The sequence below is a fragment of the Pogona vitticeps genome, chromosome 3 (genome assembly GCF_051106095.1).
Source record: "Pogona vitticeps strain Pit_001003342236 chromosome 3, PviZW2.1, whole genome shotgun sequence".
NCBI lineage: Eukaryota > Metazoa > Chordata > Lepidosauria > Squamata > Agamidae > Pogona > Pogona vitticeps.
The window spans coordinates 238,616,264-238,642,737 of NC_135785.1; the positions used below are offsets into that span (position 1 = coordinate 238,616,264).

Below are 26,474 nucleotides of genomic sequence, written 5' to 3' on the forward strand. Positions count from 1 at the left end.
AGGAGCAATACTGTGTCCTCCCCATCTCCTGACAACACAGCTACAGTTACACCGGGCCTCCATTAAATTCATCACTGAATTAGCCTCCCTCCACCTCTTTTTATGTTCACGACAAATGGCAGGCAATGCACACATCTTACTTGAACTAGAAACAAGGTACACAGAGTACATGTGCCTTGTTTTCAAAGACGTTACTAATTCTAACAGGTTGCTGCCAACTTTGTGAAGTTGAAATGCATGACTGGCTCTGCAAGGGCTTTAGGGGCAATAAAATGGATGGATCCATATGATCTAGAATAATCTGCTCCACTTAAGAAGTGTTTGCAGTTGAACTACTTCCACCCTCTACAAGATTTTGTGCCAGAAGCCGATGTATGATCAATAGTTTAGACAGACTAGATGAAAACCCACAGATAGTGTACAGAAGTGTAGTGCATCAATTATGGAACTGCACAGAAAATATAAAAATAAATGGATATTGTTTGTTTTATATATAACTTACTTGATCAAACTGGGGATCTTCTCCACGTTGAAGAGATTTGCTCAGTGGCTTTTCCTACAATAAAATGGAAGAAATATATTAATACTACCAACATATATTATTAATATTTAATAATATGAGGGCTTTAATTATGTGATCATTTTGAATTCCGACAATAAAAATCTAGTTTCAAAAAAGAAATCAGTATGTTTCCCTTTATGATTTTTATAAAACTGTAATTATTATAGCTAGTGTAATTTTTCTAGTATGACAAAAGGTTCTTGCAAAAGAAAAATATTAATCTATTGTTCAATTGCAAACAAGATGAAAAAACAACTCTACTGCTACACAGAAGAAGTTCAGGCTTGTACACACTAAATTTTATTTTCCATGGGCTCTGCTACAAGGCTTTTGTTTCCATTTCTCAAAAACCAGTTTCTTGTTTTATTTAAGCTTGGGCAAATGGCGTTTAGTCTTATCAATTGTTAATCAAAACAAATCAACTTTGAACAACAGTGAAATGATTGTGCCCTGTTTCATAGGTCAAGGCTAACCAGATTTGACCATAAGAGCTAATCCAGGTTTGGCCATAAAAGCTACATTAGCATGTACCGTTAACCTAAATGTTGCTGAATAAGCCAGGTTATGTACAAGAAGCATGAACCTATAAACAAGTCTCTTCCTACCTCTCAACTCTGCCTCTAACAGAAGCAGCCAACACAAAACAGGCAGATTCAGAATTAAGGACAACACAGGTTCTCGTAACATGCAGACCCAATTATGTGCTTACAAACAAGCCAGCTGATCACCCAACCATAATAAATAAATTCATCATCATTATTCATCAAACAAGCCAGAACGGGATGCTAATACTGTATTAATCTAGGCCTAGAAGCCTTGGCTTTATTGAAAGCCTAGCTCCAGATCTCCTTGTAATGAGATGCTAAGTGTTAAAACCTGACATACATACATATTCAAATAGAAGAGCAAACACACATGTACACTACCTTTACGTATAGTTACAAGGATTTTTGGCTTAGTTTTATAAACAAACCACAACAACGAGAAAATACTGCTAGTTAAAACTGAAGCTATCCAAGAGGACACGGGAGGGCACACACGACCACGATTTGCACACACAGGTATAAGTGCATGAGACCAATGTATCTCAGATCACCTCACAGGAGTTACGGAGAGATGAAAGTTGAGTGGGCAGGCAACCCATGAGCTGTATATTTCTCTAATTTATAGTCAGTTATCCATGATAGAAAGTCATGTGAGAGAAACCATATTTCTTGGACTGTCTTCTATATTGGTCTGTTTGAACCTAGGATCTGCCTTTTCTTTGTGTAAAGAGACCAATGTGCGCGCTTCTTATTTCAGTAGATGCGATAAATTAGACAGGATTCAGTTTTGTTTGGTGGGACATGTAAGGAGCCTTGTGGCAGAGTAGTTAAACTGCAGTACTGCAGCCAAAACTCTGCTCACAATCTGGCTTCAGTCGAATGTAGTTGGCTCAAGGTTGACTCAACCTTCCGCCCTTCTGAGGTTGGTAAATTGAGTACTCAGCTTGGTGGGGGCAGGGGAGGAGAATGTGTAGCCTGCATAATTAAATTGTAAACTTTCCAGAGACTGCTTCAAGTGCTATGAGGCATTATATAAGCAACATGCTTTGCTCCCTCTCCCCCCCCCCCCAAATGTAAGGACAGAAAACTGAATTGGGCATCTCCTGGGAAACAACAGCACCCTGTTGGCTGACCATCCTACTCTGGCAGTACCACTGGATTGCTTCTGACACAAATGAAGTTCTGCTTTACATATTCTAAAATAATTAGAGATGTGCTATTTTGCAAGGACTGACAATCTATGCATTAATAGAACTCCAATGAGCCTCGGTGGTTTAGGTCTCTGGTTGCAGAGCCAGAGGTTGGGAGTCTGATTCCCTGTCGTGCCTCTTTGACAGGGGCTGGACTCAGTGATCCACCGAGGCTCTTCCAGCGCTGGAATTTCAAGATTATTATGTGATTATCTAAGATTAAGATATCGTGTGTAAGCACTGGAAATACAGGAACATTTAGCACTCTTAAACGTTCAGGTTTGTTTCACATATATATATATTTTCTTCTTTTTTTCTACTGAATTGCTTTATCCTGCACTACACTCTTCTGTGTCTTGGCATTCCAGTGCTTAGAAGACTTTTTCCTTTGAAGGTGTGTTTTCTGGGGCAGGTTGCCTGTTTTAGCTCACCTCTGTGACTCTTTATCTTTTCAAAATCTATTCTAAATATATCTTGTTCTCCCTTTCCCATTAGTTTAAGTCCTCTCACCTTATACTGTTGTTAATTATTCAAAACCTGGTTGCATTTTAGCTCAATTTTAGTTGTGCTGGAAGAGAGTTTTGCAGAGTCAGGACTGCCAGAAAGACAAACAAGTGGATCTTACATCGAATCAAGACTGAACTAGCTCTGCAGGCAAAAATGCTGAAACCGAGGCTGTCCTACATCATAAGAAGGCAGGATTCTCTGGAGAAGACAATTATGCTGGAAAAGGTTGAAAACAGCAGGAAAAGAGATTAAATACGAGCAGGATTGACTCACCAAAGGAAGCCACAGGCTTGAGCCTAGAAGAGTAGAGCAGGGCTGTTGAGGACAGGCAATTTTGGAGATTGCTCATTCTTAAAGGTAAAGGTAAAGGTTCCCCTTGACAATTTTTGTCCAGTCGTGTTTGACTCTAGGGGTCGGTGCTCATCCCCGTTTCCAAGTCATAGAGCCAGCGTTTTGTCCGAAGACAATCTTCTGTGGTCACATGGCCAGTGCGACTTAGACATGGAACGCTGTTACCTTTCCACCGAGGTGGTCCCTATTAATCTACTCGCATTTGCATGCTTTCAAACCGCTAGGTTGGCAGGAGCTGGGACAAGCGACGGGCGCTCACTCCGTCACGTGGATTCAATCTTACGACTGCTTGGTCTTCTGACCTTGCAGCACAGGCTTCTGTGGTTTAGCCCACAGCGCCACCATAAATCAAGGTGACTTAAAAGAACATAAGGAGTCCCGCTGGGTCAGGCCAAGGGCCCACCTAGTCCAGTTTCCTGTCTCATAGTGGCCCCTCCCCTGCATCTGCCATTTTGAAGTATCTTCCTTTTAGGCCTGGAGATTATATATCCCCATCATGGCTTGTAACCTGTGATGGGCTTTTCCTCCAGAAATTTGTCCAATCCCCTTTTAAAGGCATGTACTCAAAATGCCATCGCCACATCCTGTGGCAAGGAGCTTCACAGACTAACAACAAGCAGGGTCAAGAAATATTTTCTTCTGTCCTCTCTCTCCCAACACTCCATTTGAGTGGATGTCCCCTGGTTCTGGTATTGCATGAGAGGGAAAAGAGCTTCCCTTTATCCACTTTATCTATCCTCTGCATAATTTTATACGACTGGATCATGTCCCTCCCTCAGGCACTTTTTCTCTAGACTAAAGAGCCCCAAACGCTCTAGCCTTTCCTTATAAGAGAGGTGCCCCAGCCCTGTCATCATTTGAGTCACTCTTTTCTGCACCTTGATGAAATATAACTACATCAATGGTCTGAGGAGACTACCCTGTTAGATACTGTTCCTTTGATATTTCCAGTAACCACGCCTTCCTTGAAATTCAACCATTTTTTTAAAAAAGAATGTTCACTTTTGAAGTAGAACAATTTCTGTTAGTTCATGATCTCTGGTACGGAAGTAGAGCTTTTTGAGCAGCCATTGATGGTGGATTGTATCATATGCTGCTGCAAAGTCAACAAACGCTGCTCCAGTCGTTTTATGTGTTTCAAAACCATCTTCTAGATGTTGGGTTAGATTTAAGATTTCTGCCATACACCTCTTGCTAGGTCTAAAGCCTGCTTGTTATGGAACTGGAAGAGGTACAATTTTAGGGACTACACAGTTTAATAGCATTTGTTCAAACACTTTGTATAAGTGGCACAGTAGGGAGCCTGTAGCCTGTAGCTTTTTGGGTCTGATAGTTCGTTGGCCGGTTTTAGTACAGTGATTAGTTTCATCTTCTGCCATATTTTTTTTAAATATCTTGGCCAGCAATTAACAGAGAGCTGAAGGAGCCCTTCCTTTGTGTTTTCCCAAAATGTTTAATTTGCTCAATTCAGATACTGAGTCCCACTACTTTGCCATTCCTACATCTTCTTATTGCTTCCTCTAGTTCCGCCAACAGGAAGGCAGTAGAAAGTTCAGTGGATTCATTCTGGATATACCTTTGATTTTTTTTATGCATTGGCTTGTCTTCCCTGCCAGGAGCAGTTGGTGTATTATTTGGTTGGGGGTTTATATTTCCATTAAGCATTTTCCCAGTTTTCAGAGGCAGTGTGCCTCTTAATCTCAGTTGTGGAACAAAAACAAAAATACAATTACATTCATATCCTACGCTAGGCATCCTTCAGTCTCGAGAGACTATGATAACGTGCTCTGTATGGAGGACTTGGAACAGCGTCTCGTGTGGCTGAGTAGGCCAATTCGAGAGTGACAATCCCTTCCACACTGAATACAAATGCAATCTGTTCCCTGTCCAGCTCCCTGATTTTGCTGCTTTTGGGACTGCCTCTTTACATCGGCCTGCTGGACAAGTGTCTCTTCAAATTGGGAGAGGCCATGATGCACCACCTGCCTCCAGACTGAACACTCAGATGTCAGGGTTTCCCATCTGTTGAGATCCATTTCCAAGGCCTTCAGATCACGCTTGCAGATATCCTTGTATTGCAGCTGTGGTCGCCATCTGGGGCGATTTCCAAGCACTAATTCTCCATAAAGGAGATCTCTTGGAATCTGACCATCAGTCATTCTTACAACATGCCCAAGCCAACGTAGACGTCGCTGTTTCAGTAATGTATACATGCTGAAAATTCCAGCTCGTTCTAGGACTACTCTATTTGGAACTCTGTCCTGCCAGGTGATACCAAAAATGCATCAGAAACAACACATATGAAACAGATTCAGCTTCCTTTCCTGCCATGCACAAAGGGTCCAGGACTCACTGCAGTATAGGAGTGTGCTCAGGACAAAGGCTCTATAGACCTTGATCTTGGTTTCCTATTTATAGGCTCCGCATTGGGCTGTATCAGGACATCAATAAAATGCTGGACTAGATAGATCTTTGGTCTCATCCAGCACAACTCTTCATATGTTCTAAGGATCCTGAGCAATAGCACGTTAGAAAAGGTAGAAAGGCATATTCTCATGACTGTCTTGACATGGGCAGGTCATAAGCCTTCGTTGACCCCACCATAGCTTTGGAGCATTTTCAAGGGCAAAAGCTTGAGTCATGTTGAGTTCCACATAACATCTGACATTAACAGAGCTGCCTCTGTAGGTGGAAAAACACAGACGACACACACTGGGAGAGAGATGGGAAAAAGCTGACAGAAGCAGATAATCAAGGTCTGACTCTATGAAGATCCAAACCAAAGCCAGTCTATGGCAAGATAGAGAGAGAGGCAGGCAAGCCAGCACAGGTGAATATTTGAGTTCTCACTTCCTAATTAATTTTGCAGAATGTAGAACTATTCAGAACAAGGCAGAACTGGGAACAATTAGTCAAGTGAAGCAGAGCCAAGGTCTGGGGGGGGGGGGCGGAACTAAAGATAGCTTCCAGGTTTTGGAAGTGCCTGAAAATGCAGATCGAGTGCAAATGCAGACATCAAGGGGACAGGTTATGATGACTGTCCATTACATTTCAGGGAAGGCTTGGAGTAGTCCCTTAATTTCTCCAAGCCTCCCAGCTAAGCATCAGCTCTAGGGAATATGATGTGATAGCACATCAGGGAAATATTCTGAAGCAATAGACTGCAAATATCAGAAACCTGAAATTACAGCTGTTGGACCCTGCCCTTGTAGTGTTTCTTATCTTCCTTCCCTAACTCATTTTGCTACTTTATCGTCCCTACCAAATTTCCTCCATGCCACTTTACATTTCACATTCCAGAATGAAGCAAAAATATATTCAATCCAAGTATATAAAACCCCCATATATTTTATTTGTGGAAACATTTTACCAATGTAAAATGATGTAAAAAGTAATATATTCATAATCATTTTTGTGCTGATGGTACTCATAAACTCAGCCAAAATAACATAAAACCATCTCTAGTGTTGGGGATTCCCCTTTGCCAGAGGCTTCTGATAGAATATGGGATATGAACCAAGAAAAGTGCATGCAAAGAAGAGACTGGAAGCAAGGATCAATAATTCTTTTTATCACAACTTTTATATCTACAGATCTTTATTCCAAGAAAGTAGCATTCACAAAACTATTCTTTCAAAGCAACTGTATCGACAAAAATGTTTAAATTCAACATAATTAAGGTTCAAAAAAGGTCATATCACACACATTGTGAATTCTGTGTAACATCTGAAATCTTTACCTATGACAAACCAAATTCAACAGTACAGTCACTCCTGTAAAGGGGGCTTTCAAATTAATACTCTAGAAATAACCCCTATTGGATTTCTCTCTGTTTTATTTCTTAGGTACATTTAAACATTGAGCTCAAGGTGATATACATGGCTCTTTTCCTCCTTGTCATTCTACCCTTAAAACTGCTGTAGTTCCTTGTGAAAAACAGTTTTACAGTGCAATGTGAATTTGAATCCAGATTGCTCAAGTATCAGTGTAATACCGTCCTCTTGAGGATACATACATACATACATACATACATACATACATACATACATACATACATACATACATACATACATACATACATACATACATACATACATACATACATACATACATACATACATACATACATACTCTAACTACTACACCACATGAAAAACTTTAAATAATGTTAGTATAAAAACTATAGCATCAAATAACATAGTGGCTGAAATTTTGCTGGCACAGTTTTGCACACCCAAGTCTAATGACATCATCAGCCTTGTGTGTACAGAGCTGAGCCAACAGGATTTCAGCCAATATACACTGGAAAATGAAAATATTCAGCATAAACGTCTTTCCTCCCTGAAGTAACCTAATGTACTGCACAAAGTGACATCACTCATTACCTATGAATAAACCATTGCTAGCCAACTGGTTGCTTGTCCACAATGATAAAAAGATGTTATTGATCACCAAGTTACTTGAATAGCATTCCTATGCCAGTGAATCATTGCAGTGGAAAGGGTCTCCCGGGAATGTTTCTCCTCCTGCTTCTTCTACTGAGCAGAAAGAAGCAAGGTTCTCTGATATGCTTGCTTGACTACAATACACACCTACTCTCTGAACCACTTTATTTGTTCTCTTCCTCAAATTTAACCACCGATATACAAGAGTCCTGTATCAACAGAACAGAAAATTTATTGAGATAGATTACAAGTCTGCTAAATGAACAAGTACCTGGTCAGCCCTCCAAGACTCAATTTTGCTTCCAAAAATTGGATAGTAGCTTTTTATTGCACCTTTACTGGTGCTGTTTCAATACATACAACACCCACCAAGTCTTGTACAAAACAGCAGTTTGAATGCAGAGCCAAGAACTCCAGCCACAGGACAAAATAAAAAGGGACTTATTCATTTCAAAAAATTAATCATCTCTGGATTACAAAAACTATTACATAAGAACATTCATTTACATTTTTAAAAACTATTATATTAAAATCATTTGCACACTGCTTTCGTTCTCTATATTGACAATCTCTCCAAAATGAACATATAAAAATATAACTTTGTAATCTCATTAATATAGAAGCTGTTCAGATCCCCAAATATTGTACGCAATCAAGACAGTAAAGTGGGAAAATAGAACCAGTACACTCAATAAAGGAATTCAATCTCTTTCATATCCCAGAAGAAAATAAATTATTAAGTACTGTAGTAGCTTTATCTATACAAATTCAGGATATAATAACTGACAGAATATCAGCATTGAGAGACACCTTTGACCTAACCTACTATTGATTTGCTTTTAAAGAGAACAATATATACACATTCGATTATGATACAATGGTTTGATACACAGTGTGATGTAGTGGATCATGTGGCAGACTAGGATTCAGAAGATGGGTCCTGCTTAACCATGGAAACTGGTGGGGACTGGAATTGGGGTAGAACTGGTAAGACCACTTTTTAAATATCTTACGTACCTTGAAAGCCCTATTAGATTTGCTCCAAGTCAGTTCTTCCTTGACAGCACATAACATAACATAAGAATATAATATGGGCGAATAATGTATCATTCTCATGTGTCCATTTTGTATCCAAATGCCCACCAAAAATTAATAAAAATGGAGCATAGTTGTAATAAATACATAAACAAGTACAGTGGTGCCTCGACTTATGAACGTCCCTGCTTACGACCATTTCAAGTTATGACCAGCTCTCGCCGCAAAATTTTGCTTTGCCTTGTGGCCGGAGCTTCGAGTTACAACCAAAAAAGGCAGGGGAAAAAGTCAGAGAATTCAAATTGCTAACCGTTGGTAGGTGAAGAGGCTGCTTCTTTGTAGCTCTTTCGCCCCAACAGTTAGAGTGAGTGCGATCGGAGGAGTGCCTCGCTTCTGCTTCTGAGTGAGCGTGTGTGTGTTTGCAGGGAGGCTTCGGGCTGCCTGGTAAGGTAAGGTGCTGTTTTCTGCTTTTTAAAAACTGTCCCGGGTGTTTTTGCAGCTTGGTTTTGGGCTGGGGGGTTATGTTTCTGTGCTGTGATGGGTCTTGGGCGGGTTTGTTTTTTCGTGTTTTTTCCCCATTTCTGATGTGCCTGGGAGTTGTTTGTTTTTTGGGTTTTTTCCCCATTTCTGATGGGTCTTGGGGGGTTTGGCTGCTTTTTGGAGTGTTTTTTCCTATTTCTGATGGGTTTGGGGGGTTGTTTGTTTTTTGGTTCACCCCAATTTCCGTTGAGTCTTGAAGGGTTTGGTTGCTTTTTGGGTTCCCCCCAATTTCCGATGGGTCTTGGGGGGTTTGTTTGGTTTTTGGTTCCCCCCCACATTTCCGATGGGTCTTGGGGGTTTGGTTGCTTTTTGGGTTTTTTCCCCATTTCCGATGGGTCTTGGGAGCTTTGTTTTTTGGCTTCCCGACCCATTTCTGATGGGTCTTGGGGGGTTTGGTTGCTTTTGATTTTTCCCCCGTTTCCGATGGGTCCTGCAGGCTTCCCTTGCTTTGTTTTCTTTGCATTTCCGACCTGGCCCCGATCTGCTCTGTTTGTTTTCTGTGCATTTCCAATGGGTCCTGCACGCTTGATTGCTTTTCTTGCCCCCCCTTCAGCCGGAAGGGATTAATCGCGTTTCCAATGAGTCTTGCAGTGATTTTTTTGGGGTGATTTTTTTCTTCGGCCGGAATGGATTAATTGCATTCCAATGCATTCCTATGGGAAATGGTGCTTCCACTTATGACCATTTTGAGTTACATCCATCTTCTGGAAGGGATTATGGTTGTAAGTCGAGGCACCACTGTATGTTATAAATCAGGACACAACTGATTTCTCAGAAAGCAATCCATGATAAGAATACTTTAAAAAAATAATATAAGGCATATTTTCTGGAAGGAATTTGAAGTTAGGCCAGAAAACACCTGCTTTGTTTCACTACTGATATTTTATTTTAAATGCATCTTCTCCCTTTAAATCATACAAGTTTGCAAATTTAAATGAAGAAAAATCATCATCTTAGAACTGCAGAGCTGGAAGGGACCTTCTGGATCATCAGGTCCAGCCCATTAAGGAGGCAGAGTTGGGAAGTGAACTCTGAAGCTCTAGCTCCACAGTCAGATGCCTAAACCACTGAGCTATATGGCTGAGCAAGGTTACTCAAACACACACTGCTGTCCAGTGCACTCACTGCCAAGATTTTACATACACTTCAAAACATACTGCTGTGAAATACCAAGAAGTACTATCTCTGTCTCATCCTTGGTCACCCACATATCACTTAGCTTCAGAAATTACTATGTTGTCAAGAAATTGGGAGATTGGTAGGCATTTGACAACTCCTATCTGTATACTGCACATGCTGTGAATAAACAAAGGAATCTAGTCAGGTCTCCTGGTTTTGGAATGCTTGGATTAAAGCAATATTGAGAATCCTAGTAACCCCTCCTCTCTTTCTCTCTCTCTGTGTCTCCTATAGATAGATATAAAATTCATTCTAGGCTTGAAATATAAAGATACAAAAAGAACTAGACCCTTCTCTCCCCCAAAGCCCATGCCCTCTGAAGTCCAATAATTTTTAATCATCATCACCATCACATAACTGCAGATCTGGAAGGCACCCTATGGATCGAGCCCAGTCCCTGTCAAGGAGGCACAGTTGGGAACTGAACTCCCAAACTCTGGCTCCTTGGCCAAATGTATAAACCACTGAGCTAACCAGCAGTTCCTGAGATTAAGTGAAAGAGAAACATTCTCATCTCTGTTGCAGTCCCAGCCAGAAAAACACAGAGTTTCAGTAAGTATGATTGGCATCTACAGGAAAGAGACTAGGTAACAACTCGTGCAAAATGCCAGACACAGAATAGAGCAAAACACCATCTAAGTGTCTAAAAGAGAGCCACCAGAAGGTTTGGGAGACTCATATCAAAAGATTATCCGAAATAACATTATGAAACAAAAGAAGGATCGCATAAGCATTTCTAAATACTGTACCCCGGGTTCAACAGGTACTATGAATTTTCACTGAGAGAAGAGCCAATACACCTCAGAATTCAATGGAACTTACTTCTGGGTGTTTACTTATATGATTGTTCTGAAGTGAATTATTAATTCTGTCCATATCACACAGCTGAAGCTGTCACCATTTCCTCTTGTCTCTTAAGTCTCCCCTTCATCTGCCCACCGATCCTTGGAAAGATTACTTCTTTGGATTATGATTACCAGAATCCTAGAACCAGCAAAACCATTGTGCATTGTATAGTAGTTGAAAAGACTCTAGAACAGTGGTCCCCAACCTTGGGCCTCCAGATGTTCTTGGACCACAACTCCCAGAAGCCTTCACCACCACCTCTGCTGGCCAGGATTTCTGGGAGTTGAAGTCCAAGAACCTCTGGAGGCCCAAGGTTGTGGACCACTGCTCTAGAAGATAGGCTGTTTCCCCGAAAATAAGACCTACCCTGAAAATAAGCTCTAGTATGATTTTTCAGGATGCTTGTAATATAAGACCTACCCCCAAAATAAGTCCTAGTTAAGAGAAACCCCACCCTCCACCATTGTGCAGCAACCGGAAGAAGATGGAATGACTGTATTTGCATTAATTTAGATTGTTGTACATGAAAAAGTAAAACATTCCCTGAAAATAAGCCCTAATGCGTTTTTGGAGCAAAAATTAATATAAGACCCTGTCTTATATAAGAAATTAATATAAGACACTTTCCTTTTAGAAACCATTAGCTAGCAAGGACAACATAAATTAAGAGAAAAGTGCCCTTGCAGATCTCGTTAGTGCCCTCTGCTGCAGTGGTGGAACATTTCAGATGTTCAACTGCAACACCCATGTTTCCTCACCAATGGTAATACTGAGTAGGGCTGGCGGGAGACGTAGTCAACAACTTGAAGGAAACCAGAAATTGCCAACATCTGCTCTTCTCACATGGACTTGCTAGTATAGCACCCTCAAGTCCTACAAGAAAGCAGGGGAGAACTCTTGTACCTGCAAAGCCAAATCTACCCAAGAAACCAATCAAGACAGCACCACACGTGCAACCTTCTAATTAGTACTGAAACACACCCACTCTGGCTGCTTCCAGAGGGGCAGTTTCTAGAGCTTCCAGTCAAAAGGTATGATGTACCTATTAGGTCCCGTCCTCTTGAATTCTCTGGTAAAAACAAAACAAAACGGAAACAATGGAGAAACACAGAACACTGTGATCTGGGACCCTCTTAGCAATCTAGGTTTGAGACAGAGTCAGTGTTAGATAAAAGCCTCATTTGGAAACACCTCTATGATCAACCACAATTCCATATAGGAACACAATCACTGTCCCCTTTTAACTACAGGGAAAACTTGTTATTAGTAAGCACTCTGTTTTTTGTTTCCCTGACTATAAAGGCTGTTGGAGCTCTGATCTCAGTGTGATTTCAAGACAGCTGTTTTTAAATCACATCGAGAAGCATTTAGCATCTAACTTTTGGAATATATAGCTTTGAGCAGCCATTTCTGTGCGCCCAAAGCCAGTGATCTTTTGTCCAATAAAGCCTTGCAGTGGATGAAGAATACCTTCTCTCTCTGATTCCATTTGGATTAAATCTGATGTAACCACTTCCCCTCACTACTAGTGTTGCAGGCACAAAATCAGATAGGTAAATAATTACACTATTTCAATTCATCCACTGTTCTCTCTGATTTTCTCTCTTTATTTCCAGTGTTACAACTTCTGATCTTTACCTCCCCACATCCCATGAACGAAAGTCTCATCACATTGTCATTCTTACCAAATTGCCACCTCATTTTTCTATTTATACCTCTCACTTTCACCCTCCCCTGGGGAAGATACTTTCAATAATTTGCTTCATAGCTTCCCTTCATTTTACTTTCTTAATTAAATCTCTTTCTCTCTGGAAAAGCTTTTGCCTTGTCTCTTATTAGCTGATCGCAAATATCTTGTGAGGACAGTCAGACACACACTCTCACATACAAATACAAACAGCAGACAGAGGGAAAGAGAAAATTGGCTTATTCAAACACCTGACAGCTTGTGGCAAACATCTTAAAGGGAGTGGGATTAGGGTTAGAATCATAAGATTTTTTTTTAAAAAAACACCTTCCTACATACTACACTACGATGGCTCAATTTCCAGACCTTTCCCATCACAATGTGTTACATTTCTTACATATACTTTAAAAGAGTCTAGTTCAAGAGTATTTCAAACACATTTTAAAATAACTATTTCATTGTTAAAACACAAATCAACCCAGCACACTTTTTAAAGCAAAATACTTTGTTGCACATGCATAACTAATAAAAAACCCTACTTAAATGTTTACTAATGGTTTCTCTGCATGTAATAAGCAGTCATTTGGCAAGAAATAGAGGTAGTTCTGAGGAAATCATGTTGCTCATCTCATCCTAACCACCAATCCTAATCCCAGTCTCATCTTTTAATTCTCTCCTGACCAGATGCCTATGATGTAACTATATTGTTTGAGCAGACTTTAGGAGATTTGCCTTCCACATTCTGTAAATTGAAACCTTACATATTTTTCATTTGTTTCAAATCAAAACTTCTGGGATACAAATAAAGGCTACAAATTAACAGCAGAGTCTACATGAACACACATGTACACACACATATATATGGCTTTACAGAGGCATGCCTAAACAGAAACTCTTCCTTAGGAGCAAGCATGCTGCTTTCTATATTCTTCATAAACCAGCATTAAACACCACCACTCTTTAGAAAGTCATTTCCAATGGAATCAAAGAGCAGGAAAACGACTATGAGAAATTTATTACAAAAGACACACAGGATAAGATACAGCCACACTGACAAGCTGTCACAACACTTTTTGGTTTGCTGAATCCTAACAGAGCACAGCAGAGGAATAAAACAGAGATAGAACCCCAGGGAGCGATTGACTAGACTTGCAGCGATGGCGAACCTAGGGCACACATGCCACAGCTGGCACGCGGAGCCCTTTCTGCCAGCACATGAGCCGTAAGTCGCCAGATCGCTACTCCCCCACTCCCCCCCGCAGCCAAACCTGAGAAGGTGGCTGCAACCGTGGTGCTGGTGCCCAGACAGGCGGCAGGTCAGGATCCAGAGCAGCTGGTGCTGGCAGCGGATCTGGAGTGGGGTCTCGAGGCACCTCCATACTGGGATTCCCCCTTATGCTATCACTTCCGATTCCACTGCCGCCACTTCCAGTTCCACCGCGGTGGCACACCGCCCGCTGTTTTTTTTTTCCTCTCCAGTTTGAGCACGCAAGCCCAAAAAGGTTTGCCACCACTGGACTAGAGCATGCAACAGGTAGAGCGAATGAGAGATTGGTAGAGGTGTTTGATGAGTAAGGAACTCTTTTTTTGTTTCCAGATATAGTTATATATATGTCATTAGCTAGTCCAGCTTGTTTCAGGGCACGTTCAGCTACTGTCAATTTTTCCAGTTGTTTTAGTCTGCAGTGTGTCTCATGTTCTATTTCAAAACACAGAAGTACTGGACAACACCCACAATCATTATGTTAGACTACATGAGGAAGCCACTGAAATCCACAAACATCAGCAGAGCTTCAACAGAAAAGAAGAAAGTCTAAAACTCAACAAAGCCTGGCTCCTAGCACTGAAAAATACAGCCTGCAAAAGGTCAATGAACTCTACCCAGCTGCAAGGAACAGTGATCACTGCACACAAAAGACCAGCTAATGACACCAATCAATTACAGTGACAGATCATCTCCCCCCCTTGTCACAACAATACACCCACAACAAAAAACACCCTGATCACCATAATCACCCAATCTCCTGAAAAGGACAAAAAGCAGGTCCCACAGCTATAAATACTCAACTATCCCACAAAGTACACCAGAACACAGACAGAGTTCTAACTCCTGTCCTCTGAAGATGCCATCCACAGAGACTGGAGAAACGTTAGGAAGAAAAACCTTCAGAACACAGCCAAACAGCCTGAAAAACCTACAACAACCAGTCAAGGAATACCCTATTAATTTTGAGAAGTTCATACCTCCATGACTTGATGAGCTCCATCCAAGAGTACTGAAGGAGGTGGCTGAAGAACTCTTAGAACCACTGAATTTTATTATCTAGGAATCATGGAGGATGAGTGAAGAGCCAGATTATTGGGCAAACGCTAATTTCCCTATCTTAAAAAAGGGCAAAAAAGAAGGAACCAGGGAACTACACACTAGTCGGCTGACATCAATCCCAGGGGAAATTCTGGAGCAGAGTATAAAGCAGTCACTCTCCAAGCACCCTGAACACAATGCACTAAGAGCTAGAAGCCAACATGGATTTGTCAAGAACAAATCCTGTCAGACTAATTTTTATTAACGGCTTGGATGAGAGGGTGCAGAAATACTTATATGTGGATGACAGAAAATGACCTGTGGTAAAAACAAATAAACAAACTAACAAAAAAATTGAATACACAACTTTAACTGAGACACAATTGGCAGAGTCAGCGTGAGAGTTTAGCCTTTTAAAGAATGATCAAACCAGAACATACAATGTACAAGAGAAAAAGAAATAAGGAGACCTATCAAAGAATGTTCTGTTCCACATAATCAACAATGGTCTGGAACCAGAATTCTTGGCTTTCCCAGTAGAGGAACATCTCCCTGGAGCGAAGCATCCATTGAAACCTGCCTGCCTCTTAATGGTAAAGTTTAGCAAAGAAAAAAGTTAAATCATCCCCTTCTTTAAAAACCAGTGCTGCTTATACTCTGCAGCTATTACTGTGAAGAAGGAGAGGGAGAGAAAAATGCTTAGACTAACTGACAAATTTCACATCATGTCCAATATGACCCTAAGCAATTGGAATTGATATAGCATCAGCAAGTGGACATTAATGCCCATCCTTGTTATATAAGACAACAGCTCATGCTTAGTTCTTTATGTGAGTAGAAGTTAACTAGTCTTGTACCCTTATGTTAGAAGTGTATTTCATTTTTTTAAAAAAGTAAAATAAACTACATAGCAATACAGATCACTTAACGGAATTTGGGGAGTCATAAATTATTTTAAAAGGATAGTTTCACATCTTATGATTTATAGCCAGCAGTTAAACTAGAAAGGGTATAGCTGTGGCACTGTATTGGTTGAAATTCAAGATAACATATTTCTCTTATAATCACAGGCATTTATTTGCAACTAAATACTGTGCATGTGTTTGTGATGAACTTTGAAAACATACAAAAGTGACTATGACAGTAATTTCTCTCAAGCTTGAGGAGAAATCAGGGAATACAGTATCAATTTCTCCAGAACAATAAACAAATATTAGTACTTGATTTGCTGATACAGTGGTGTCCCGCATAGCGACATTAATCCGTTCCAGGATTAACGTCGCTATCTGGAATCGTCGCTAAACGGAAAGAAAAACCCCATAGGAACACATTAAACTCAGTTTAATGTGTTCCTATTGGGGAAAAACTCACCGTTGAGCGAAATCCTCCATAGCGCCGCCATTTTTGCCGCCTTGGTAAGCGAGGGCAGCGCGCGAAAACGCTGCGGGCAGCCATTTTGGGCACCCGGCAGCCATTTTGGAACAGCTGATCAGCTGTTTAAAAAAACATCACAATGCGAAGATTGGTAAGCAAAATGCTTACCGATCATCGCAATGTGATTTTCAGCCATTTAGATCAGAAGCCTCTGTACTGCATGGTCAAAGACCAGCAGTCGTGAGATCGAATCAGTGTGACGGAGTGAGCTCCCATCGCTTGTCCCAGCTCCTGCCAACCTACCAATGGAAACAGGGATGAGCACCACCCCCTAGAGTCAGACACGACTGGATTAAATGTCAAGGGGAACCTTTACCTGCTGATAGTTCATACTGACCACGATCTTGACTCTGTTAGAGGAAAAACACTGTTTGATCTTGGCTATCATTTGCATCTGAAATTAAGCTCTATTAAGTGACCAGTCCACATAAGAAGATAAGAAACTATCTTTCACAAGTCAGACTAGTTGCTCCTATAGTTCTGGATTGTCTACACCAAGGATGGGCCACTTCCAGATCTCTAGGGGAGACACACACTCACTCCTGGACCTTGAAGAGCCATACCCACTCTGACAGTTTCCCCATGCGGAGTGGGTACTGCATAGCTTCAGTAAATCTACTGCATCATGCACCTTCAGACCATATTCTGGATTCTAGGATTTCCTTCTTATAAATTGGTACTATTCCATTGGGCCAAGTGAATTTAATCTTGGAAAATTATCATAAAACAATTACATTACGTTGGATGACTAGGCAAAAGTATGAACTGCTCTTTGACTCACCAGAGGCTCTGCCATAATTATGCGGATCTTGCGTTCAGCCTGGGTGGTGAAGTTAACAAACAAGCTTTTCAAGACGTACTCCCCAGGTTTGCTGTCTGGATCAACACTGATGGGCAGCATGGTTGGAGGTCCTTTTTCTCTTTGTGTGCCAGAAACAGATGGGACTGGAGGTTTGATGTAACCGTTACTAACCGGAGAGGCTGAAAAATCAAAGAGGCAATAAAACTTTAGTATGACATAATTTACATTGTGTTATGTCCCCATATATATATAGTTAACACGGCTGGAATGACATCCAAGGTGCTTGGGCTATATGGAACACTGGCATGGTTGGCTACCAGGAAACTCACACTATGTTAACTATGCGACTAGCAATCAAACCATGAATTTTTTTAAATACAAGACTTGTGGGGCTGGGAAGAAACTGTTCTCTGGAATGCATCCTCCTCTCCCCCTAGACACAGTATCAGTGAACCAAATGGAAGTTTTTGCTTCCAATGCCGATTGCTGAGCTAAGGTGCGTACATGGTTCTTACTTGTACTGTGGCTCTGAAGAGAAGGCTGAAAACTCCAGTGCACTGCATTTTTGAAGGCATGTGCCCAAAAGTCCCCCCACCCGAACATTAACTTTTATAATTCTATGTTTCAGAGAATAACCGCTCCTGGGGCAGGGGCAATTATCCTCTGAAACACAGAGTTATAACAGTTAATGTTGGGGTGGGGGAACTTGTGGGCACAGATAATTGCCTCTGCCCCAGGTGCGATTATCCTCTGAAACAGAGCCTGTCCACACTGTGAAATGTGGTGGGATCTGGCTGGTGCTTAAAAGGTCCTTATCTTCAGTGCAATCTATTTTAACTCAAGGACCTGTCCCCGAAAGGTAAGAAAAGAGAAAGCTTGCATTTCAATGAAGACCATCCATACTGGCATACAGTTATGATGTATGAATGTTTTGAAAGGCAAGACAAAACATACACAACAACAACTCTCATATCAAAAAGAGCAGTATGGGAATAAGCATATCAGAGGATCATAATTTATCTAGCTGGCTAGATAACTCAGTGAGTTAGACATCTGGCTGCAAAGCCAGAGGTAAGGAGTCCAATTCCCCACTAGGCCAGTCGGTGTGGCCTTAGGCAACAGAATGACCCTGGAAGAAGAGAATGGTAAACCACCTCTGAGCACTCTCTACCTAGGAAAACCCTGAAAAAAAGTCAGAATTTACTTGACAGCACACAATTATTCTTATTTTCTCTAATTAATTCTTACTTCTAGCTAATACTCGCATGCACAAAACATCTCAGACTAATGCCTGAACAAGGAAGGAGCTATGGGAGCATAATGCTAATTAATTAATTAATTAATTAAACAGAATTAAATATTTTTCTCTAATTCTTTCATTTCCAACATTTAAGGCCATTTAGGATAAGACGTTTATGCAGACAGTGAGTCATAATGACTACTTTTCCTTACACACAGTGCATCACAAATAACAACAAACCTCAGTTCCTTTCATTTCCATGCAGAAACTTGTCTTATACTAAATCACAATATTGTAACAGAAAATATAAATAGAATTACAGCATCCTAGTCATGCATATCTGCATTCCTGCCAAATAGTGGGTGGGTGGGAGGGTAGGCGACTAAAACACAGGATTCCTAACTTTTAATTCTTTCACATTTATAACTCTTTTTTATTGAATGTGCCTACTGTAATTAATTTATCTACCCAGGTCTCCTGAGTCCTAATCCATCACTCTATTCACTACATCTCAAAAGCTCAGTGAGTTGGATACCTGACCGTGGAGCCAGAATTTAGGACTTTGATCCCCCACAATGCCTCCCAGAAGATCCAGCCTCTTTGGACAAATGGCACAGCCTGAGAGTACACCCAGAAGAAGAGAACGGTATGCCATTTCCGAGTATTGTATACATATACAATCCAGGAAAGGGTTGCCATAAACCACAGTCAACTTGATGGCATGCAGTTATTTTGATTATTAGATTCTCACGTAATGCTTTTTTTGGTATAATAAGGTTGAGATAGCAACCTTTTAATGTTCTACACATGCATTAACAAGTCAGGACACAGTGAATCAGAAATGAACACAGCATTTCAGATATACAACAAGGTAAAGATATCCCATGACCTCAAAAGCCTGCTCAAAACCACACAGTGAGAGAGAAATGAAGAAAGAAATACATACACCAAAACTTTCTGTCCTAGAAAGTGCCACACAAGTGGTACTTTCCCCATATAGAGGAACCATGTGGTTCTTAAAAGTTTTTAAAATACTATTACAAATACAATTTAAAATACAGATCCACAGAGTTTCTTTTTACCTACCAAGTCCCTTTATTAAGCTGATCATGCTGGATTTTCTCCAACAGGCTAGTGAAATCTCCATGAGATTAAAAATACCTGAAAAGTTCTAGTCCTTAAAGTTCTTTTGTTTCTAAAACTGAAGAAAAAACAGCTAGTTTCATTATCCTGGATTGGTCTTTTCACCCAAGCTTCAAAGCTAGGATTTTGCGTTTTTCAAGGCTGAAGCTCCACAGTAAATCAGTCTATACCAGACTTCCAGTTCAGAACACACTTTCCATAACCAAAGGGGTAATTTTTAGCTTCAGTGTACGATGATGACCTACAACTTGCAGAGTATCTGCCAGTCTATATTTATCCACAAGCACATACTATACTGACAGATTAGCAAAACTACTTCAAGCGCTCCAAGAACATGAGACTTGCTTGTATAGTAGGGTATAAACAACCTTTGCATATGAACAACATGTATTATCATACAGATCAGGGTCACAGCAACATTTTTTCCTAATACTAAGACACAGATAAAACAACTTCTGCAGTAAGATCTATACTTTGCAATTAAAGGCCCTTTGACACAAATACAAACAGTGTCAATCATCTCACACAAAACTGATATGCTATCCTTTCTCCATGTCAAGAGAAGTATAAAACAAGAAATGCTTAACAAAAATTACACAGGGTACATCAGCTGAAATAATTATGTCTGAGTACTTGTTTGATAGTAGACCTCATTGTACACTGCAAAACTTACATTTAAGCAACTGTACACAAGATTGGACTGCAAAGAACTATTTAAAATTACAATATTTCAAAAAAAGGCATATAATATAAACCATGCTGGTCACAGCTCTAAAAGTGTGGTCAGACTAGATAAACTCTCTGGTACATAGACTTGTCTAACCTTGTATTTATCAAATTAATCATAAAAATAATCATTGCCAGATGTTTTACAACAATATTGATCCACTTTTTCTTCATCAGTCTTGGAACAAACCCATGAATAAGGAGATTATGGCAACAATCATTGACTATTTCAATAAATGAGTGAAATTTGCCACCAGTGCTTTTTGAGCATTTAACCTGATGTCATAAGCAGTGTTTCTGCAAAGAAGTGCGCAGCTTGAACTAGCAGAATGGGATCTCAAAAGTAAATAAACAATTTTAGACGACATCTAGCCCCCCATTTAAAACATCAGGTGTCCGAAGGCCTGTTTACAGATCTGATGGAGGGAGGAGGAGGTGAAGCGAAATGCAAAAGGACTTCAGTCCTGATCTGAATGTCTTCTAATGGTGTTAACAGTTTTGGACAACCTCATGCACTAATAAAAGCCTAAGAACTTACCTATTACAGTACAGTGGACCCTCGACTTACAAACGGCTCGACTTACAGACTTTTTGAGTTACAGACTTCTCTGGCTGCAAAATTTAGATTCGACTTGCAGCCAGAGAATCGACTTACAGACCAGAAAAAAACCAAAATGGAATAAAAATAGAATAAAAACCACTGGTTATTGGATTAATCGGTTTTCAGTGCATTGTAGGTTAATGGAGATTCGACTTACAGACTTTTCGACTTGCAGCCACCATTCCAATACAGATTAATTCCTTAAGTAGAGGGTCCACTGTATAGAAATTTGACTTAACATGAAACATCCTGTGCACACATTTGCAGAATGGTACTACGTGCTATTTTCCTTCTCTTTATGGTTCTTTGCCTATAGCCTTATGTTGGTAATTTAGAGCAATGCCTCTTTTCTAGTTTTCTTCTCCTTCCTATTATTTTTAGAAGGGCAACAGTGAGAAGCATAATTTGTGGTCTTTGTAAACCATTCACCAGTGAACATCATGAAACTACGACAAACAACAAAAACATTATGGATTTTAACCAACACTCAACAAATGTACTGAGAAATAAACTCAATCAAACATCCAAACACTGGGACCTAAGCACACATCTAGGTCTCTCCTGGATTGTGGTCTCTGTCACAACAAAAGGATAGAAAAACAAGCACACACGCCCCAAAATCAGGTCCAGCATTCCTTGAAAAAAAGGGGGAATCTGGGTGTGAACCTGCGGAATTCTTTATGTGAGAAAAAGCATAAGCAATTCTTTGCTGTATTGCACGCCCAGTATACTACTGTATAGGCAATGCCTGATCAACAACAGAATGTATTCTGTATTCTGTATGAAGCTAACAACAGGATACAGGAACACCCTGTTTTATGAAGCATCTTAAAGAAACGCAATCTGTATGTTAGCAACTGGGGAGAATTAGTCTATAATTAGTTTATAACCAAACATCTTGGCTTTTAAATTTATTAAATATTAATTTTATACAGCTAAAATTTTATAATTTAATTTAATACAGCTAAAAATAACTAAAAAGCACCAAACGGAAGATTGTGGGACAGCTGGTGTGAAGGGAATCTTGCCAACTAATATCAGTTAAGAACCTAGCTCTATTCTGAATGGAATATGAAGTAACCATATATGCAGAAGGCTTTAAATGATTATTTGAATATATTTCCTATCTCAGAAAAAAAAACAGTATTCTTTACAGCAAATATAAGTATTATACAGCTGATTTCTGTTCTGACTATTCAGTTTAGAGGAATACCTTGTTTCCCCGAAAATAAGACCTAACCTGAAAATAAGCCCTAGATGTGACCTCATCTTATTTTCGGGGAAACACAGTACTTATTTTTTAATAAATGTATTGATATTATTTTCACTTTGCAGCAACACAATCACATATATCATACAGATACACCATAATCACATGCCCATCTAAGGATTCCCCCGAAGACCCACTGAATTTATCAGGGGTTACTAACTACATCTACATAGGTTTGGAAAGTCATTATATCAAGCAAATGTTAGCAATTAGAAATGGGCACGAACGAAACTGTGAACCAGAAAAAAATGACAAACTGGGATGGTTCATGGTTCAGTACATGAACTGTTTCAGGGATCCCATTTTGCCAAAGCAAAACAAGATGCTGAATTTTCTTCCCCTCAGTACTTCCTTTTGTTTTGGCAAAAACAGTTGCCCACCAACCCCCCTTTCCTACTCCCCCCCTTCACATTCCTACCTGGTTCTATTTCCGCCGCCTCCTCTTCTGCCACCATCATCCTCAGAGACAACTGGCTTGGCTTCCCTCCAGGAGCTGGTCTGCTGCTTCTGGACATTCGCCTATTGCTCTGCTGTGAGGCAGGCACATGCACAGGGGCAGCAGCTGGCTCTGTGAAGGGAAGCTGGGCCCACTGCCTCTGCGCATGCACCCATTGGTTAGCTGGGCTGCATGTATAAATGTTTCAGAGGGATGTGGTGGCACTGTGGGTTAAACTGCAGAAGCCTCTGTGCTGCAAGGTCAGAAGACCAGCAGTTGTAAGATCGAATCCACGCAACGGAGTGAGCTCCCATCGCTTGTCCCAGCTCCTGCCAACTTAGCAGTTCAGAAGCACGCAAATGCAAGTAGATAAATAGGTACCACCAGGTTGGGAAGGTAACGGCGTTCCGTGTCTATTTGCGCTGGCCACATGACCACAGAAACTGTCTACGGACAAAACGCTGGCTCTACGGCTTGGAAACAGGGATGAGCACTGTGCCCTAGAGTCGGACACAACTAGACTAAATGTCAAGGGGAACCTTTACCTTTATGCGTGTTTCTATTACTTAGATGAAAGGAGACAAAAAAGTTTCTACACAACAAAAACGCATAAAATTTAACAAAACACATTTAGCAATACAGTGGTGCCTAGCTTGACGATGCTAATTTGTTCCAGCGAAATCGCTGTAGAGCGAAAACATCGTCAAACGAAATAAAAAAACCCATTGAAACGCAATGAAAACCGTTCAATGCGTTCCAATGGGCTGAATACCTGCTTGTCCAACGAAGATCCTCTATACGGTGGCCATTTTCGGTGCCTGTAAAGCGAGGAATCCATCCTAGAAAACAGCGGGGGGGGGGGCATTTTCTTCAGCCGATGGCCATTTTGAAACCCGACAATCAGCTGTTTGCTGATCGTCGTAAAGCGAAAATCGGTTCCCAAAGCAGGGAACCGATCATCGTTAAATGAAAAAACCCATTTAAAACATGCGATCGTTAAGCGAGGCAATCGTTAAGCGAGACACCACTGTATGTTGTTCTTTCTCCCCAGTCACGAGTCTCGTTTTCCTCCATCTCTTCCACAACTGATGGATCCAAAACCTTCTCTGATCTTTCTTTGTTAAGTCCCAGGAATACTTGCCTTCCCCCTTTAGCACTGCAAAACAGTGATCATGTCAGCTCAAGAGGGATTCTGGAAGTTATAGTACAAAAAGCAACTTTTCAAAACTCTGGGCAGGAGCTACAATCTAAAAATAACACATCACCCTAAAGTCATAAGCTTTACAAGTTACTGAGTGGCATTGCAGCATGCTATTTTAATCTACTAATTCATTTCAGTTTTTTTAACTAGCAAACTACCCACAGCCTACCAGATTATTTCTAACACTCAATAAAACAAATTATGTAATAATGTTTATTTTATTTATGTTTGTGTGCTAAACTGTTGTTATATAATTACATGCACTATTTATAAATAATAGTGAGAGCTTCTCACATTTAGAGCATGACATCATTATGAGAATATTTTCATTATTAACACATGACCTCCTCCTGACTTTTATACAACGATTTCATTTTGAATACTAATCTTTAGGTAAACAACTATATCTAGCAGATACAATTATATCTGTATAACAATCTATATAACAATTATATCTAGCAGATTTGCTCTAGTGGTACAACATCTCATGAACTGTCTCAAAACTAAAACAACTGTTAAAAACCTTTTACATCAAGACAGATATGACAGTAAAATGTCAGGGAAAACATTTTGTACTTCTGTAAAATTCTGACACCATTAAAAAAAATTGTTGCCAATAACTGCTAGCTGAAATGGCTCTCTAAGGTACAGTATTCCCAAGCAGAATACAGACCTTTTCTGTTTAGCAGTTTACTCTTTAACCTGGACATCCAATGAAGCTATAATGACTAATTGACATTTTTAGATCTAGCCCTTCCAGATCTGTCCAAAGATTCAGAAAAGGTATTTCTAAATTGGTGTTCATACTCTCATCTTGGGTTAACAAATGCTATAATTTAACTCAACAGACAGCCGGAAGAACTACTGCATTTTCCCGTGTATAAAATGACACTTTTCCCTAAAATCATTAGAGGAAAAATTGAGGGTCGTTTTGTACACGGAAGGAGGCAGAGGTGGATGTAGAGGCAAAGGAGCAGCCACGCTCAGCCACCTCTCGCAGCTGCCCATTGACTGCCGCCGCCGCCATCCAATCACCTCCTCCAGTGTGACTGCCAGGGCTCACCTTCAGCTCACGTCGCCGCCTTGTCCCCTACCCAAAGGGAGCCTTGCGAGTGGTGCTGAAAGAGGTGATCTGGCGGCAGAAGGAGCAGTCAATGGGTATCAGAGAGATGTGGCCAACCATGGCTGCTCCTTTGCCTCCATCTCCGTCTCCTCCTCCTCCTCCTGCTGCTGCCTCTGACACCGGATCGCATCCTCCAGCGCCACTCATGGGCTCGCTTCTGGCAGGGGACAAGGTGGCGAGGTAAGCTGGAGGTGAGCCCCAGCAGTCGCACCGGAGGCGGCAATTGGGTGGCGAAGGCAGCAGCAACAGGAGACGGAGGCAGAGGAGCAGCCACGCTGGGCTGCCCCTCGCAGCTGCCCATTGACTGCTCCTCCGACTCCAGCAAGGGACAAAATTAGGGGGGTGTTGTATATATGGGGGGATCGTATACATGGGAAAATATGGTATTTCATACAGCCTGTAGTGAAAATACTGTAGGAAATTATTATTAATTTTAAAATATATTTTTAAAAAGTCTGGAGAAATCCATAGAAGTGTTCAACTAGCAACTGTATGAGTCAGTTCTTCCTACTGTCTGTTTTCAACCTAGTGCCAGTCAATCCAATTCTTCTTGGTAGAGTATTTCAGGGGACACAGAATACTACACAGAATACTGTACTACATTTTCCTACTTTGGTGGAGAAAGTAGATTTCCTGTAGAGGTCTTCTCCAATCAGCAGCATAATACTCCACCAAACTATAAGTGGGAAGAGGGGAAAACAGGCATTCCAAGGACACAGGGAAGGATTAAAGAGCAGCTTTGGAACCACCAGATCGAAAGGTACCTCATTCTCTTGATGTGCCCTTAGAACAGAAGAAGCATAGATACTTTATTTGGTTGTTACATTTATAGTCCACCTTATGGCAAAAAGTGGCACTTTAGGAGGCCACTTACGTGTTGTTTTTTTAAAAGACAATCAAAACCAGGAGAGGCAAATGAAAAATACAGCAATCCATCTGACTTATTTTTAGCTGCTCTCCAACTACTCTAAAACAAGGAAATCCCGAGGATCAATGTATGATTTCTTATGTTCTGCTGACCCAGGACACTATTTTTTTATTATTATTTATAGACCCCCGAGCCATTCCTTCATAAGACAAACCTCTGACCAATCATTCAAAACCTCGCTGGAGCTTATTGGAATGTAAAAACAATTGGATAGCTGAACTTTCCCACCCCCTGGCTTACCGTGTCCTGTCCTAATAGATTCAGTGCAGCATTAGTTTCATTCCACAAGCAGAAAGAACTTTCCAGGAGCAATGGAGCTCTTCAATAATTAACACTTTCCATGAAAAAGCATGTAAAAGTGTATATGCTAAATGATGC

General features: G+C 40.6%; 1 protein-coding gene across 12 annotated transcripts in view; it reads right to left on the reverse strand.

Annotated features, from left to right (window-relative positions):
• The window catches only part of FRY (FRY microtubule binding protein), a 249,737-nt gene that overhangs the window by 148,363 nt on the left and 74,900 nt on the right, over positions 1 to 26,474 (reverse strand). For 10 of the 12 annotated variants that reach the window (XR_012085008.2, XM_072993766.2, XM_078389991.1 and 7 more), the window contains 2 exons: positions 17,408 to 17,607; positions 503 to 556 (listed from right to left, as the gene is read on the reverse strand). Coding sequence is in view for 11 of the 12 variants with exons in the window: in XM_078389989.1 (XP_078246115.1) it covers positions 503 to 556; positions 17,408 to 17,607 (254 nt within the window). In the remaining variant the exon portion in view is untranslated. Of the gene's footprint in view, positions 1 to 502; positions 557 to 17,407; positions 17,608 to 19,754; positions 20,076 to 26,474 lie in introns of those variants that run through there. The other 2 variants (XM_072993765.2, XM_072993768.2) reach the window with 2 other exon arrangements.